General features: G+C 50.7%; 1 protein-coding gene across 6 annotated transcripts in view; it reads right to left on the reverse strand.

Annotated features, from left to right (window-relative positions):
- FLT4 (fms related receptor tyrosine kinase 4) overlaps positions 1-16,295 on the reverse strand; it is a 57,532-nt gene that overhangs the window by 19,645 nt on the left and 21,592 nt on the right. For 5 of the 6 annotated variants that reach the window (XM_062502558.1, XM_062502559.1, XM_062502557.1 and 2 more), the window contains exons 3-11: positions 10,358-10,629; positions 6,606-6,715; positions 5,552-5,714; positions 5,171-5,310; positions 4,303-4,471; positions 3,630-3,747; positions 2,889-3,040; positions 2,043-2,205; positions 147-291 (exon numbers count right to left, since the gene is read on the reverse strand). In XM_062502558.1, coding sequence (XP_062358542.1) covers positions 147-291; positions 2,043-2,205; positions 2,889-3,040; positions 3,630-3,747; positions 4,303-4,471; positions 5,171-5,310; positions 5,552-5,714; positions 6,606-6,715; positions 10,358-10,629 — 1,432 coding nt within the window. The remainder of the gene's footprint in view (positions 1-146; positions 292-2,042; positions 2,206-2,888; positions 3,041-3,629; positions 3,748-4,302; positions 4,472-5,170; positions 5,311-5,551; positions 5,715-6,605; positions 6,716-10,357; positions 10,630-16,295) is intronic. The other variant, XM_062502560.1, reaches the window with a different exon arrangement.

Here is a 16,295-nt window from a genome sequence, read left to right on the forward strand (position 1 = left end):
TCTACTTTAGAAGCAGAGGTGTGAAGCCCTCCCAAATCTGTCTCTGCCAGGCTCCTTTCCAGGCCACTTTTCCTGGCTGATTGCCAAGGAGCCCCGTGCCCGTATCCAGCTCCCTGTCCCAGGATGGGTTTGGAATACAGCCTCACCTTGTTCCGTCCCTCCACCAACTCCACCCAGGTGTCAATGCTCTCGATGGGGTTCACGGCATCCTGCTGTGACACATCTTTCCAGTCCTTGCACTCGGGCATCCGGTCTCGCTGATGGCGCCTTGCTGCCCGGTGCCTGCTATTGCTAATCCAGCAGCCAGGGACAAGCAGGGGGAAGAGAAGAGACACAGACAGAAGGTTAGCTGAGAAAAAGGCAGCAAAAGCAGCTTTGTGTCAGAGAACTGATGGCCCTGTCCTATAACTCTGCAAAATTTCCTGGCTCTTTCAGTTACACAGTTCTGATGTGCTTTATAAGGGCGCCTTGCAACTAACAGTGAAGTAAAAATTTGTAGGTGTGAAAACTGAGGCAGGGAACAGATACAGGTATCCCAAGCAGTGTCTTCATCCGCAAGCCTGGGACTTCATATTTCATTGCTAACGGTGGAGAAAGGCAGGAGTGAAGTTGATTCATATGTGCCTAGGGCAACTGTTGATGTCATTTTGCTCAGCACCGAGGCCTTAAAACCCTGCTGGCACTGAGAGTCAGGGGTGTCACTGGCAGGTGCTGGCCTGGAGAGCAGATGGTGCAATACCCAAGGGCATAGCACCCAGGGGTCCACCTGCTGCCCCTGATTCAGCAAAAGCCAGGAGGGAGACCTCCCAAGTAGAGCTGCTGCTGTGTCTCACTGGGGAATGATAGTTCCTCTTCAAGCTGAGACACCTGGGTGGGGAGAGGTGCAAAAATGTATCAGGGACCTGGGATGCTGCAGCCTGCAGGATGCTTTTGAAATGCAGGTTGGGGTGGAAGATGGGAGGGTCTGCTCAAAAATGTGGGTTGGGATAGGAAGGAGAGGGTTCGGGTGACAGGGAAGCAGAGGGGAGCTGACGGGCCAGGAGCTGTAGCAAAGTGTGTACTGGCATTGTGGGGCAGAGCCCTTGGAGGGGCAAACACACTGGTGAGCTGTGTAAACAACAGGAAGCTAGAAAGAAGCCTCCTGCATCCTCTGGACCTGTGCTAGGCAGAAATATGATGGCCTTGAGAGACAGTGCTCATAATTCATGGGCCCTCTGCTTCCTGACAGGTCCACAGTGCACTTGCATGCAATGGAAAGCTCTCTGGTGTCCCTGGCTTGGCAAAAGTCTGCACAGGGCTCCAGAACCTGGCTTCCTCCAGGCACCCTGATGTCCTCCACCCTCACTGCTCTCCACCCTCACCACAACTCCCCAGCATCCCTTTTCCTTCTTCCAGTGAGGTTGTCATTAAAAAATGCCACTGCAGCCCTGCCTGATGCCGCCTCAGCTTCCCAGGGCATGGACAGTGGGCATGCACCCTTCCTGTCTACCTATTGCCCCAGGTAAATCATCCCAGCAGCTGACAGAGATCAAGCACTTCCCCAGGATTCAGCAAATCTTCCCCACAAGCAGCAGCTGCCCTGTGAGCACTTTTATTTCCCAGGAGAGAAAAAAGGACAGAAAAGCCACAGGGACCTCAGGGCAGGAGTGGCCAGGAGGCCCAGCTGCTGTCTTGGGGTCTCACCAAGGGGTTGTGACAATTTGTCCTGCAATCTGCCTCAGTTTCCCCATTAGCACAGTGATCAGTGGTTTCATTGCAGGTGCTGTGAGGTGTGCCTGGGCCATGGATATCCACTGACAGATGCAGGAGGCTGAGGATGCAGAGGATGCTGTGGAAGCTTTTGGTATCTTGGACCAGCTAGCCTGGGCAAAACTCCCACATGGACAACAAGTGTCTCCACTCTGCCTTCCCACAAGGTGCCATGTTGTGAGTGGGAGAGCAAAAGCAAGACACAGTTGGGGGCACAGCCATGATCACAAGAAGCCCAGTAAACCACTATGGTGGCCTGACAAGACACAAGTGTTAGAAGAAATGGCACTTACAGGCTGCGTCGGGAGAACATCCGACAGGGCATCCATGGCCTCCACTGCCACTGGATCACCTCTGGTGCTGGGATGCCATAGACAGTGCAGGTGAGAGCCTGGGGGCTCCTCTTGGAGTAGATGCTTGGGGAAGAGGCTTCCTTTTCATGGATGCGTGGAGGAACTGCAAGGATCGGAGTGACACTGTGAGCAGCTGCAGGCTCAGCTGCTGCATCCTCAGACCTGGCACAGCCCTCCTGGTTAACAGCCCTCTCCAGGCTCATTTATAGACAGCCTGGGCACTACAGCTCTCTGGCTTTCAGGGCAACTCAGGCCTGCAAGGCATAGCAGGTCATACTTAAACAGATTCAAGTGACATCATTCCTTCTTTCTCTGGTGAGTGGAATTGTCTGGATAATACAGGGCTCAAAGCACAGGGCCACAGAGCCTACTGGAGACACATCTCCAGGCAGCAGTTCCCTTCCAGCACTTTTTCAACAGGCATCTGTTTCCTGCATGACTAGAACCAGTTTCTGCTGTGAGAAAACTCCATAGGGGCTTCCCACCCAGAGGAACTACTTCAGATCAAGACTTCATCTGTGTGGCAGCTGCCCTGCTCTCAAGTCCACATCAGTCAGGGATCCTCAGGAGCATCTCCAACTGCAATTGGGAAGTGGCCCCTGAGCAATGACATATCCTGCCCAAATTGAGGGAGCCAGGAACAAAACTGTGGCATGGGGGAGGAAGAGGTGATGTAGGTACCAACTGCTTCAGGGCAGCAATGGGGACTTGTTCTCACAGCAGCCCAAAGGCTGGGGCCATGGGCTCAGCACTCTCCCCCCAGCTCCAGCCCTGGCCCCCCCTTACCATTGACGATTAACTGGAGGCTGATGTGCTTCTCCAGCCCCGCCAGCCTGTTCCGCAGAACCAGCGTGTATGTCCCAGCGTGCTGCTCCGACACATCCTTGATCTGCATTGAAGATTGAGATTGCTTGGGAATTAGCTTTCCATCCTTGTACCTGTGGGGAGGCAGAGAGAAAATGCAGCCATGGGGAGGAAGTGTCCCAGTGGTAGCTGGACAAAGGGTTTGCTGGTCCCCACAGGAGTGCAGTCTGGGTGCCTTGCTAGCACTGAGGACCTCTCTGGAGAGATCCCTGGGCCTTCCCTGGACCCAAGTTATAAGTCTGCACATTGCGTCACACAGATGTGTGTGGGGTTAGGGGTGTTGTAGCTCTGTCCTGAGCAGTGAGTGGGTGCAGAGCTCCCATCTCCAGTCAGCTCTGATGGAAGTGCACCATGATGAAGTGCACAACCCACCCCACTACCTTGTTCCTCTGGGCAGCTGTGATCGCCACAGCAGAGGGACAAGAGGGGCAGCTCCTGTGGGAACTCCACTTGGCCCCTCCAGACAGTGCAGAGCTGCCAAGCCAGGCTGTGCAGCTGAGAGCCAGGACATGGGAGAAATTACCACCATGGGTGGAAAAAAAGTGACATTTGTGACAATCTTGGCCACAGAGGGACCTAGCAAGGAAGCCAGGCTAGGCTACCCCATTTGGCAGAGAAAGGGAGGAGAGAAGAAGGTGGCTCAAGCCAAGAAAGGTTAGTTACCACTGGAAGTCTGGTGGGGGGTAAGCCACGACTTTCACTGGCAGCTTCACGGCTTCATCTCCTGCCGTGGCTTCTATCACCGGGCCCTTCCTCCACTCCACAGTGATGAAGGGCTTTTCTGCAAGATAAAAAGGGACCATGGAAGAGAACTCAAAGAGGTAGGGTGTCACAAAGCTCTGCTGCTCTCCACAGGGCCCAACAGCATGGACCAAGGACAGGTGGGGTGTCATGATAGTTCAGCTGAGATCCTGGCAGCTGAAGAGATGCCTCTGTCTCCCTCTTGGGAACCATTGGGGATCCAGGAAGGCTGGGCTGCCCTGTGACTTTCTGCTGCCAAGAAACAGCCACCCAAAGCAGGTGGTGCCTTGTGCACCCGCAGCTGGTGCTCCTTGCCATGCCACAGGGGCACTGCATTTGCCACAGGGCTGCAAGATATGCATGTGCTGCCATTCCACCACATTTGGGCAAATTTGATGTTGGCATCTCCCTCCCTTTTGGGACCTTGCTGAATGTGACTCTGCTCCCAGCATGGTGCTGGGGCGCAGGAGGGCTGGGTTTCACTAAAGCAGAGTGGATGGAGGTTCAGAAGCTGCTCTGCCCAAGCAGTCCATGGTTGGCTCTGTTGCAGCTGGGCTCTGGCTGTGGCTCTGCAGGGCACTGGCAGGTACTGTACCATGCACAATGACATCAATGCTCTCCTTCAGAATCTGGGCATCAGTGGCGGCAGTGCATGTGTACTTCCCCAGGTCCTGCTGGCTGATATTGTGGAGGGTCAGGACACTGGAGAGCTCCGTCTGTGTCTGCAGGGACCAGCGCTCGGACTCGATCACTGCTCGCTTCATCTGTGGGAGATGACAGAGAGAGGAGGATGAAAGACAGCAACGGGATGGGGCTGTGTGGGTGGGCTCTTCACAGCTCTGAGTCCTGATGCTCAGTGCTTGTCTCTGCTTGGACAGGTTTCTGCACAACTGACTGCCATCCTCAGGGATGGAAGGGCACATATTCTGTGTATTGATTGCCTCAGGCTGGGGTCAGATCTTAGTATGTTTTGCCCTTGTAGCCCAGGAACCAGGCTGGGAGCCCCATGAATTGAGTGATGTTCTCAAGGGACTCCCCTGTCTCATCATTCAAAAAAGCTAGAGGATACAAGAAGGAGAAAACACAGCTGGGGAAGGAACACCTCACAGGCTCTCGGTAACAAGGGCTTTATGATTAGAGTAGCTCCTTCTAAATCAATCACGTTTGCTCTGGATTTGCACTGGTGAAAGTGAAGCCAGTGTTTTCCCAAGAATCCCAAAGTAGTAACACCTTGGCGAGGAGGGAGCTTTGTGCCAGGAAGAGGGGTCTTCCTTTTGTCTGCCTTCTGCTGCAGGAGAAAAAAAATGGGAAATCACTCCGAACAAGATGGCCAGGGCACAGCATGGTTAGGATTATGAAGCAGAGCCCTGCCAATGATGTGAAGAGGAACAATGAAGGGTCAGGAGGGGGCAACTTAGAGGACAACAGTTCAGTGCATGGGGAGCTGCTCTGTTTGCTGGTACCTGTTCGCCAGGGTAAGTCCACTGGAAGCGGACACCGGAGTTGAACTCAGCCCACACTGTGCAGTTCAAGACCAGTTTCTCTCCCACTAGCAGCTCCACGGCTTTCTTGGGATACAGATGGATGTCATACAGCTCATTCCCTGATGCAGAAGAGGAAATAAAAATGTGTTTCTGATCTAGTAACTCTTTGACTCAGGCTGTGCAGTTACAGATTTGGGAATGACCTGCTGCATACTGTGTCTCTGTCCGACACACAGTAGAAGAGATATAAGCACCATGCAGAGTTTGTGTAGCTAGAGAGGACCATAACAATCCCATGAACCACAATGATGGACTTCAGAGACACCCAAACTGCTCCCCTGAACCTTCCCAAATATTCACCTGTAATATGGATGATGAATAAATTGGATTTGAAGACCTTCTTGTCGATTACAGTCTCACAGTGGACATACAAAAAGTCCCTGATCAAGTGTGTGGGTACCTGCATTCCCTTCTTGTTGTCCCAGAAAGTGCTTTTTCCATCAGGGTGGATGAAGATATTTTGCTGGAAAAATGAACATTTTGTCAACTGAAATCACAGGGTAATAGCATTCCCACTCCACCCCTCCCAGGCTTTATGCTGGCAAACACTTCTCTTTTGTGGTAAGAAACGATGCAGCATCATGCTATGCTGGCCTCCTGCCCTCTCCCCCTGAGGGTTTGCCATCTAGGAATCGTGGCCTCCCCTCTACCCTAAGTAGCTGCATCCTGCACCATGAGCCTCCCTGTCTGCAGAGTGGGCCAGAGACTTCCAGGAATGGAAATTTCTAGAGATAGCTAAGGAAACTCTTCTGATGTCCCAAACATCAGCCCACCGGGATGAGTGCTGACCTTGGGTAGTGTCCTTCCCGGGCAAGGGAAAGGCCCCTGGCCCCCAGAGTGTCCCTGGAGGCCTTTGTACAATAGTAACACTCATCCTGGAAGGATGTATTTGCATTGTAAAAAAAAAAAAAAAAAAAAAAAAAAGAAAAAAAAGGGAAAAAGGCAAAAGCAAACTGATAAGAGAGTTGTTTTTAGTCATGAGCCCCCAGGGCTCAGCCTCCTCCCTTGTGGGGATGCCGAACACCTAGAGGGGTGTAGATCATAGAGACGAGGCAAACAGGGGATGCTGTGGGGAAATAGGTTTGAAATAAAGTCTTGTTTTGTTTCATAGAGCTCCAGGGAAGACAAGCAAGGTTGGCAGGAAACCCGTGGGGTCTGCCCAAGGGAACTGGATAACACAGCTTCAACCAGCAAATAAAACGAGGAAGCCAGTGGCTTGTACTTTCCATGGAAAATGTATCCCATGCATTTTCCTTTCCTGGCAGTGCCTGTCATGCTTCCACTCAGGCAATTACAAATGCAGAACAAATGCAATACATCTAGGTCCAGAGTCTCCCAGCAGCTGAGCTCTCACCGAAGTCAGTGTGACGTTAAGATCTGGGATAGACACGAGGCATGGTATCCAAGCGTTCTCCTTGTTGATGAGGAGGATCTCTGGCTTATTGACAAATGGCTGTTCAAAATCTGTAGAAAAGATATGAGGAGAACAACTACTAAAAAAGAAGAAAAAACCTGGGAAAAGGCAACAAGCTGTAGAAAAGGAGGCTTTCTGAATTTCCTTAACACAGCACAAGCTTCACAGAGGGAGTGGTGCTGAGCTGTTCAGCCCCATCTGCCTCATGTGACAGTCAGAGGAACCACCTGGAGCTTGGGAATGCCAAGGCAGCCGGCTCCTCCCCGCCAAACATGGCACCGGTGCAGCGGCAGTTGTGTGACATGTGGGCAGTGCGGGAAATGACCTCTCCTTTCCTGGAGCTCTCGAGGTCTCTGCCTGAGCCTGACCCTTTGTGAAACCAGTGCGTCGTGTCCTGGGCCCGGTGCCTGCCCAGCTGGCGGCTGTGGAGCTGTGCTGCCCTGGTGGGCCAGTACTGCCCCGGTGCAGCCCTGGTTCCTCGACCTTGCCGGCCGAGGAAGTGATCCGCAGCACCATGGAATGCAGATGTCATCCTGCAGCCATCCCGGCTGGCAGATAAACACGAGCTGAGCTTTCCAGGGCTGCCACCCCACTGTCACCCAACTGCTGCAAGCACAAATATTGACAGGAAGAGTAAAACCACCCCAAAATAATAATTATGAAATGACTTAGCAAGGCCAGGGATGTTACACTAAACTCTGTGCAGAGCCAGTGTAGAATCAGCAGCGACCCAGGCTGAGTAAATGGGATGAAGACAAAATCAGAAGAGACAGAATTGTGAGGCTGCTCCATGGCCTCAGTGACAGATGATTTATTCTGTACTATCAGCCCCCACCTGCCCTTTTCCACAGGGTTTTATGCCTCATGGGATGCTCTGAATAGAGACTGGTTTCTAGTGTCTCGAAGGCATGGTGTTGCCAGATTCTCTCCCCTGTAAATGTCCATCCAGCACATGGTCATGATTGGCTTTATTCATGGAAATTGCCCCTTGGGTGAAGGGGGCTTTATAAGTGGATGATGGGTCTCCATCTGGGAGGCACTACGCTGCCTCAGAGTCCTGCTAGGGGAGATATTACAGCTTTTGGTACACTGGAATCAGACCAAATGATCCCAGTGGCCTACATTTAGTTTTATTCACCTGTGTTTCAGCTAAACAATTGATTTCAAGGGAGTGTAGCATGAGGACATCTGTTTGTCCAACCTGATATTCTTTCCCTCTGATACCCAACCCCTAAAGAGACCCATCTAAAGGGACAAGTGAAAGATGAATTTGGAAATGATCCTCACTTGGGGATTCTGTTGTTCAAATCACATTTGGCAAAACCCAATCCAACCCTGTGCTCCCACTGTTAAGTGCATAAACCTTTAATTCTTGGTAAGTAAAGCTGCTGCTTCAGTGACAGTCATGTTGCAAATGCATGTGTGAAGCACTTTTTCTACAGTGTAGGCAAAACAACCCACACTCATGAAACTGTACTGGTCACCTCTTAGGAAAATATGGATTGCCCAGAGAGTTCTTAACTTTATTTCCTGGGGATTTTTGCTGCCACAGGATTGCTGACTTCTGAAACCACAGATTTGTTTCCCAGTGTGAACATGTTTCTCATACCTCTCCCAAACCCTGGGCATGTAAGGAGGAGCTGCACAGCTGCCAGAGGTGAGAGACTGTGAGGTCCCTTTTAAGCTCAGGTGGCAGCCAAGAACTGATTTACTGGACTGGCAATGAGCCTGTGATTCACGACTACCTCCCATCTCTGACAACACCACAAATTTCCTTAAGACTGCCTTAATGGGTTGGATGGGGATAATTTAGCATCTTCTTCATTAATACATGCTAATACATGCTATGTGATGCGGGCTGTACAAAGCCTATCCTACCCTGATGGGGCGTTCTGTGTCTACAGTACTATCTGTAGTTGCAATAAAATACACATCTAACCAGATACATGGGAAGGAGGCACATGCATGGAGAGTTCATTTAAGAACTGAATTGCAGGTAAAATACAGAAGAACCCATTCTTTGAGACAAGCACAGATATTTTCTGGCAGTTTCACCAAGCTCTTAACATGAGAAATGAGCTTGATGGATAAACCTGTGGTCTGATCATCCTGTCTCCAAACATCCCCAACACTTACATCAGCCCTTCCAAGCTCTCCAGGGACAGTCTCACGTTGCAGCCCAGTTCAGCAGGAGCAGGCTTTATCTGAATGTTCTGCAATGGCTATGCTTACCACATGCCTGGGTTTTCCTGACATGTCCCTTCTCCTGCATGAAAGCCTGTCCTGTCTGGAAAGGCAGATTCTGAGGTTTTCTAGATGCTTGATAACCATAAGAGGGGACAGCCTGAGTATGAACATGTGCTGTGTAGCCATGTGCACAGCAGTGCTGCAAGCTGTTGGCAGGATCTGTTGCACACACACCATCCACAGGCACTGTGAGTCCCATGGGCCCTGAAAATATAGGATTTATTGCCCCTTACCTGCACCATGTGCACTCTCTGGTAAACAGGAGAGCAGCTCCTGAGCTGCAGAGAGGCTGGAGGTGAGAGAAGGCAGATCAGGGGGAAAAGCGACATTTGCTGGATCACAAAGAAAATCAGTTCTTGCGAAAACACTTCCTGTATGTAAGCTTGTGAGGTTGTACTCATTTTCAATGTATCTAAGAAGCTCTCTGCCTCCATCCTGATACAACTGTCTAGAGTGTCTGAACACCCCTGTCCAACTCACAGATGTCTGAAATCCAGACAGGCTCTGTCCTGTTTTAGGATGGACAGCATAGCCCATGGAAAGAGGAAGCAATTGCCAAAACAGACTTCAATTCCCCTCCAACAGTTGCCCAGATTTTCTGATTCGCCCCTGCATTTTTCTCTTCGTAGTTGCAGAGGCAGAATTGGCTTTGCCCTGGGACTTCTGAAAAATGCATCTTATATGTCATGACCTGCCTGGCTCATGACAACTGCACTAACTAATAAATGGGGGCGGAAAGAGAAATAGCTCAGCCAACTGTTTCTAGGGGACAGAGTTAATTTATCTTGCTGGAGCCTGCTGTGAGCAGTGGGGGAGATAACAGAAGAGGAGCCCCTGGGACACAGAGATGCTGAGCACTGGCCCCGCAGACACTCCCTAAGATGAGGTTCCAGCCCCCAACCTGGTGAACAACCCTCCTCTGCCAAAATACACCTCATAACCCTGCCTGCACAGGCAGCCCCTGCACAGTATGGAGAGGGGCATCTGGATCTGTCACTCCCCAGCAAGTCTGGGGACAGGCTGCCCATGGAGTGTTTGTACCACTCATCCTCTCCCTCTCAGTCTCAGCTTTATGAAACACTATCACCCCTGGCCAGCAGCATCTCAGGGAGCCCCAGCTTCTCAGAAGATAACTCCTGTGCTTTTTTTAGTGGTCGAGTGTCTCTGAGGCCAGGCTCTCACTTCTTGAATTCCTGCATTCCAGCCCGGCTGGAGCGATGCCCCCAGGACGGAACATAATTGAATCCCGGACACTGCCGGCATGGATGGATATTGGTCCCCTGCATTTCCAGGGAACCAGCCCTTAGCCCCCTCCCCGAGGCTGCAGCAACCACACTCTGCCCTGTGAGGCACACTGAGATGTTTAATCTTTCAGATATTACATATGGTGCACTGGCTGCCCTGAGGCCCCCAGCCCACAGGTGCACACCACTGACAACTCTTACCTCTCACAAACACATAGGTGCTGACTGCTGTGGTGCCCTCGATTTTGGCATCAATGTACTTGTAGGAGCAGCGGTAGGAGCCTGTATCATTCGCCTGTGCTTCCATCAGCACCAGCACCTTGCAGTAGGGCTTCGTGCCTGTCCCCTCGCAGTCTTCCTCTTGGATTTCCCGGTCTCTGCTGGGGGCTGCTGTGGTCACCAGCTCAGTCTTCTCCTTCCCTGCAGGATCCATCTTGCCCCCTGGCCAGGACCACTCCAAAGGGTGCTGGCCTCTAGACATGGGCAAAAAGCAGCATTAGCTTTGGGCTAAGCGTGGTGAGCGTGGTGATTTTATTGCCCTGTGTAACTCTGTGCACACCTGCATGTGGCCCAGCCAGACACCAGTCTGGGGTTGGGCCATGGAGGAATGGCCATCCTCCAAGGGAAGAAACAAGCACAAGGAAATGGCAACCAGATTCCCTAAGTGCTGGGCAAGCAAAGGCTCATCCCTTTCCCCAGGCCACCCCTCTGGCCATAATAAGCTGTAAGACATCAGCCAACTCACAAGCAGGCCCCTCTGTCCCATGGCACTGTCCTACTGGCATGAATGCCAGGACAGGGAAACACAGAGGGTCCTGAGGGAAAGGTTCCATTTATTTTCTATTCCCTCTCATTATTAAAAGGGTCCGGAGCTATTAGGGAAACACATGGATGTGATGATTTCCCTTGGCTCAGTGTAGCTGCTGGCTGGGGCTCATTGTGTGATGAATGGAGTGGGGAGAAGAATGGGGGAAGGAGAGCAGACTGGAAAGAAAGCAAGAAAGAGAAAAGCAGGAGGGAGTCAGGGATAAAAGACAGCAAGGGGAAAACAAGAGGAGGCTCAGCTGACTGCCTTCTGGCCAGCTGCCAGCTGTTTCCTTCCCCATTACTGTGGGAGGGGGTTCCCTTTGCTCTGCAGAGCACCCTGCAGCCCCTCCAAACCCCAGCGGTCCTGGGGCTGCCACCCCTTCCCACCTCTGCACAGACACTGAGCTGCAGACACCTCCCTGATGGCATGACCACAAACCCTGTTCACCAGCAGCCCAAAGACTGACAGAAAAGTCTAGGAACTCAAGAAACCCCCCAGACAGAACGTGTGTATTTATATATAGCTGAGGATCTCCAGAGTGGGAACTTGCATGTGCACACATGTACCACCGTAGCTTGTTATAACTGCACTTGTTTACTACAAACAAAACAAGTCTTTATTCCACACTGGAAGTTTCCTTCTGTGGAATCAGAGCCCCTTTCAGAGGAAGGCTTAGCCCCCACTTGAAAGTTTGCCAAATAGCTGAAAGTCACTTAAGTATGTGAAAAAAAAAAAGAAATTGGTGAAAAAAAAGCCATCGTAAGAGACAGCTGTGGGGTAAAAATGGGCTTTTGTCAGCACTATTGGCTCTATGAGGGGAAACTGGGTTCATCTATTATGCAAGCTGGGAATACACATGGTGGCACATGCAGTCCCTCTGCCAGGGCAGCTCTGTGGGCAGATGCTTTTAAGGTCAGGCAGACTGTGACCATCACCAGGCAGCAAGGGACAGCGAGGAGGAAGCAAGATAAGGTGCCATTGGAAGGCACAATGGCTCAGACACGAGGACAGGATTTCTGTCCAAGCATGGGGGAAAGACCTGCCCCTTTGTGTTTGTCTTCAGCAGCCGATTTATCTTCCTGCAGACTTTACTCTCTTCCAGCTCACTGCAGAGAGTGTGCTGCACTCTTCCCATGTCGCCAAGCACAAGGGCTCTGGAGGCAGTGACGAGCCCTTGGGGATAGCCACAGAGCTCCTCTTACCCAGCTCAAACTTCTGCTTTCTCTAAAAATGCCATCAAGTGCCTGAGGGAGGACTGTAAGTACAGCTCTAGCAGCTTGTGTTCATGAAGCAGAGGCAAGTTTGTCCCAAGTACCAGAGCATCATGAACACTTCCATAAAAATAAGAACTGAATTTTGAGTTTTTCCCATCCGATTCATGCACATAGAAAATAACAGTAAAACTAATCACCAGGAGCGCCTGGCAGCCTCTGCCACAGCTGTTGCTGCTGTGTCCACAGCCCCACTGCACTGGCACAGACCATGGGGCTGTGGCCTCTTTCAGCCCAGAGCTGAGAGCAGACCAGCAATTTTTGGCACTCCACTTGGAGAAGGGTAATTGTAAAAATCTCTAGTGTTTCCACTTTCTCTTTGTTTACCTACTGGGATTTCACACATTATCAGATCCACTTGTTTCATTAACCATCAAGGCCTGAAGTAGCTGAGTGACATGTATTTATTTAAACGTGGATGGCCCAGTGCACACAGACATGCCAACCAGCCTGTGGGCAGCTCAGCCCAGGCATTCCTTTCAGATGTACTTTCATTTCCTTTCATATGTCCACAGGCTTGGTGGGGACACAGAGGGGTGGGCATTACTGTGAGTCCAAGTTAGTGTCACTGGTGTGTTAAGAGGATCAGAAGAAGGCAGGAATGAGGGCAGGCCAGGCTCACATGGATTTATTTCTGAATCTACCCTCTGCATTTGGGGAAGGGTCCAAGCAGCAGTTTTAGATAATTCCCTCCCTCCTATCTGTCAATTTCCAAGATTTATTCCCACGTTGTTTTCTTTCAGCTGGCTGATAATGTGCCTCTTGGCGATGGAGCCTTCTGATGCCAGCTGGAAAAAAAATGCATTGTAGTCTTCTCCACAGCTGTTTTCCTCAATCTTTTCAGGAGAGATGCTCTTCAAGGGAGATTATGCAATTGGCACCTCTCTTCTTCAATCCTCTTTGAAACTGCCATGTGTGGCATGATGGGCAAAGCTGGTTGTGGCTTTGTGGCTTAGCTGGGATAAACCAGATTCCCCTCAGCACCATGGAGGATGTTCACAGCAGCCACACACGTGTAGGAGAGAGCAGCAGGTGTTGTGTGTTCCTGGACATCACTCCAGAGCTTCACATTATCCTCAGGCTCCTTCAGCCCTGCCACAGTGCTCATTTCCCCCATGGGAGCCAAATATTTCAAATATTTCATGGGGTCAAATATTTCCTCTCTGACACAGACAGGTTTGCACATCTGTGAGTCAGCTTCAGGTCACTGGGCAGCAAAGGACATCCTTGCCCTTGCTTCTCTTGGTTTGCTCCCCACATGTGTGCCCAGCACCTGCAAGATGGGATGGGATGGGATGGGATGGGATGGGATGGGATGGGATGGGATGGGATGGGATGGGATGGGATGGGATGGGATGGGATGGGATGGGATGGGATGGGATGGGACGGGACAGCCAGGACCAGGTTGATCCTTCCGGAGGTTTCTGCTGTTGTGCAGCTGGCTCCTGTGGGATTTGCTCCAATGCTTGTGAGCTGGAACAGCACAAGCTCTCTGCTTTCCCCCACGCAGGCTGCTGAGGGCATGAATGCAGAGATTCACAATAGTCTTTCCTTCCTTCTGGGAATGGGAGCTAATAAAAGCTGCACTGTCCATTTGGGCATCAGCCTCTTTCCCCTGTTCTGCCACATGTTTGGATGAAAACATCCCTGGGGCTCTCAGCCAGCCCTGGCACAATCTCTATTTTGGGGAATCTTCCTGCACTGGTCCCCTGCTCTGTCTGGGCCTCTCAAGGGTGCCTTGTTCTGGGTGACAAGGGAACAGGACTTCATGTGATGGCACTTGTAGCCCCCAGCATCTGGTAGCTCCTAGTGTGTGTGCTGTGCCTTTGGGTATCTGTTAAGCATGCCCAGCTCCAGAGGCATTGCTTATCCCACAGCCTGGCACAGACTCTGGTCACTGATGAGGCTTGGTGGGCTGTGGAGCAGGAGCAGGGCTGCAGAGTTGTGGATGTCTGAGATGTAGGCTGCTGTGAGGAAGCCTGAGAGCACAGTTGGCTGCAGGACTCTCACGCTCGGTGGGTGAAGCTTGAAAGGTCTCCAGGGAGTTTCACACAGGGGTTTTGAGCTCATCTTTCTGCTGAAGCACTGCTTCAAGCAAGCCCGTACTCCTGGCTCCAGGGCAGCTTGAAGAGCAGCCAGAGGACATTGCTCTCAAGGGAAGACCAGGGTCAAACTGAAGTCACCTCCAACACGATGCTCAGCAGGAAATCCCTGGATCCTGGATTTGATTTCATATTTGTTTCTGCCCTATCCTGCCCCACCACCCTCTCCTTTGCCTGTTCTCTTGGTGGTCTGCGTGTTTTTCCCTTCAGCTCCCATTAACACAAGCCAGGTCTTCCCAGGGTGGGCCATGGTCCAGAGAAGAGGTTGGAGAAGCAGCTGGGTGTAATTAGAGATCCAGGGACCAGGAAAGATTTACTCTTCATTCAAGTGAAATAAGTGTCCCACAGTCAAAGCCCTCTCCTCAAGATAGACAAACACAGGACTGAGAACTCAGAAGGAAAAGGGAAATGCTCTGAGCCATGCAGGAGATACTGAGACTTATCCAGCTGCAGATGATGGTGTGAAGGACACTGCACAGCCCCAAGGAACACATCTGGGACAGCAGCATGCAGAGGCAAAGAGCAGCCAAAGAGCAATATGGGCAGAGGGTACATGGGTTTTAGTGCTGTTTGCAGATGGTCCTGTGTTCTTCATCTGGCCAGATCAGTCTTTCACAGCTGCAGAAGACACTTTCTTTTACCACACCTCTAACTTCAGTATGTCCTTTAACCTTGGCTCAATCTATAGACAACAATCTTGAAAACAGTTTCTGGGTCCCAATCTGGGCCCCTGTTGAGAAATGTCTGCCCTGATTCTAAGTTTGTTCAGAATACCCTCACTGAATCTCACCTCTTCCAAGGTTTTTATATAGAGTGTCAGTTCCCACATCCCTCAGTGGAGAAAAGTGCCACAGCAGAACACTGGAATCCCCAAACTCCCTTCTCTCCCTCTATGTTCCCACAGTGACTCTATGGCTGATTATAGCTCCCCACAGACAGCCATGGACAGACCTCCAACTCACACATTTCATACATCTCAACACACGATGGCTCTTCAAGTCACCAGATGAAAACAAGCCCACAACCACTCAGCTTCCCAGACGGAGTGAAATCAGTTCAGTAATTAATATCAACAACCTTTCCTCTGTCCTTCTCCCTTGGTTATGAACTGATTCACAAAGGAAAAGCAATGCCATCTGTTCCAGGAAAAGTTAAATATGTTTGTGACAAGACATGAACACAATGCCAGCCAAGTGTTTGCAGTAATTGCTGTGTGGTTATATATAACACTGAGAAACACCCATTTGAGGCCCATGCTGAATTTAGATCCCCATTGGACCCAGCATTCAGATCCCAAGCATGATCTGTTTTCAGCTGCTGAAGGGAAACTCCAGGAAAATTGACCTTGGGCAATTCTCCCACTTGTTTATGTTGGCTTTTTTTTTTTTTTCCTGCTTTCTGAAACAGGAGACAGTCCAGAAAACATGCACAGCCAAGTGTCCCAGTGCAGATAAATCAGTTCAGACACACCACCTTCTCAGAGCCACAGTGTCCAAAACAGACAGAGATTCTCCAGCTCCTCTCACAGTTATTCACCTGGCCTGGCTGGGGCTTCTTTTCACCCACACATATAAAGGGAGAACATTAAATCCCATCGTCCTAGAAAAGCTGGAGGTCTCTCATAGCCACCACTAAGTGAAGCCTTGCCTTCTTCCATGGATATTTCTCAATGTCCCCCAAATGTCTCACTAGATTTAGAAACCAGAACTTCGATCTCAGTAGCCCCAATGAGGTGAGAATAGGCAACCCTAGAGAAAGACAAGGGGAGTCAGGAAGATCAGTTTCCCTGAAGAGCTTACAACAAAACTATCAAATCACACAAAATGTTTCACTGTCTTTCTTATTGTCTGAAAGACTACAGCAGAGGTTATCACTGAATCCTCTGAGACATCTTTTGCTTCTTTTTCAATTAATTAGATGAATTCACACTTGGGGGATGTAGAAGATTTGCAGTCAGA

The sequence above is a fragment of the Cinclus cinclus genome, chromosome 14 (genome assembly GCF_963662255.1).
Source record: "Cinclus cinclus chromosome 14, bCinCin1.1, whole genome shotgun sequence".
NCBI lineage: Eukaryota > Metazoa > Chordata > Aves > Passeriformes > Cinclidae > Cinclus > Cinclus cinclus.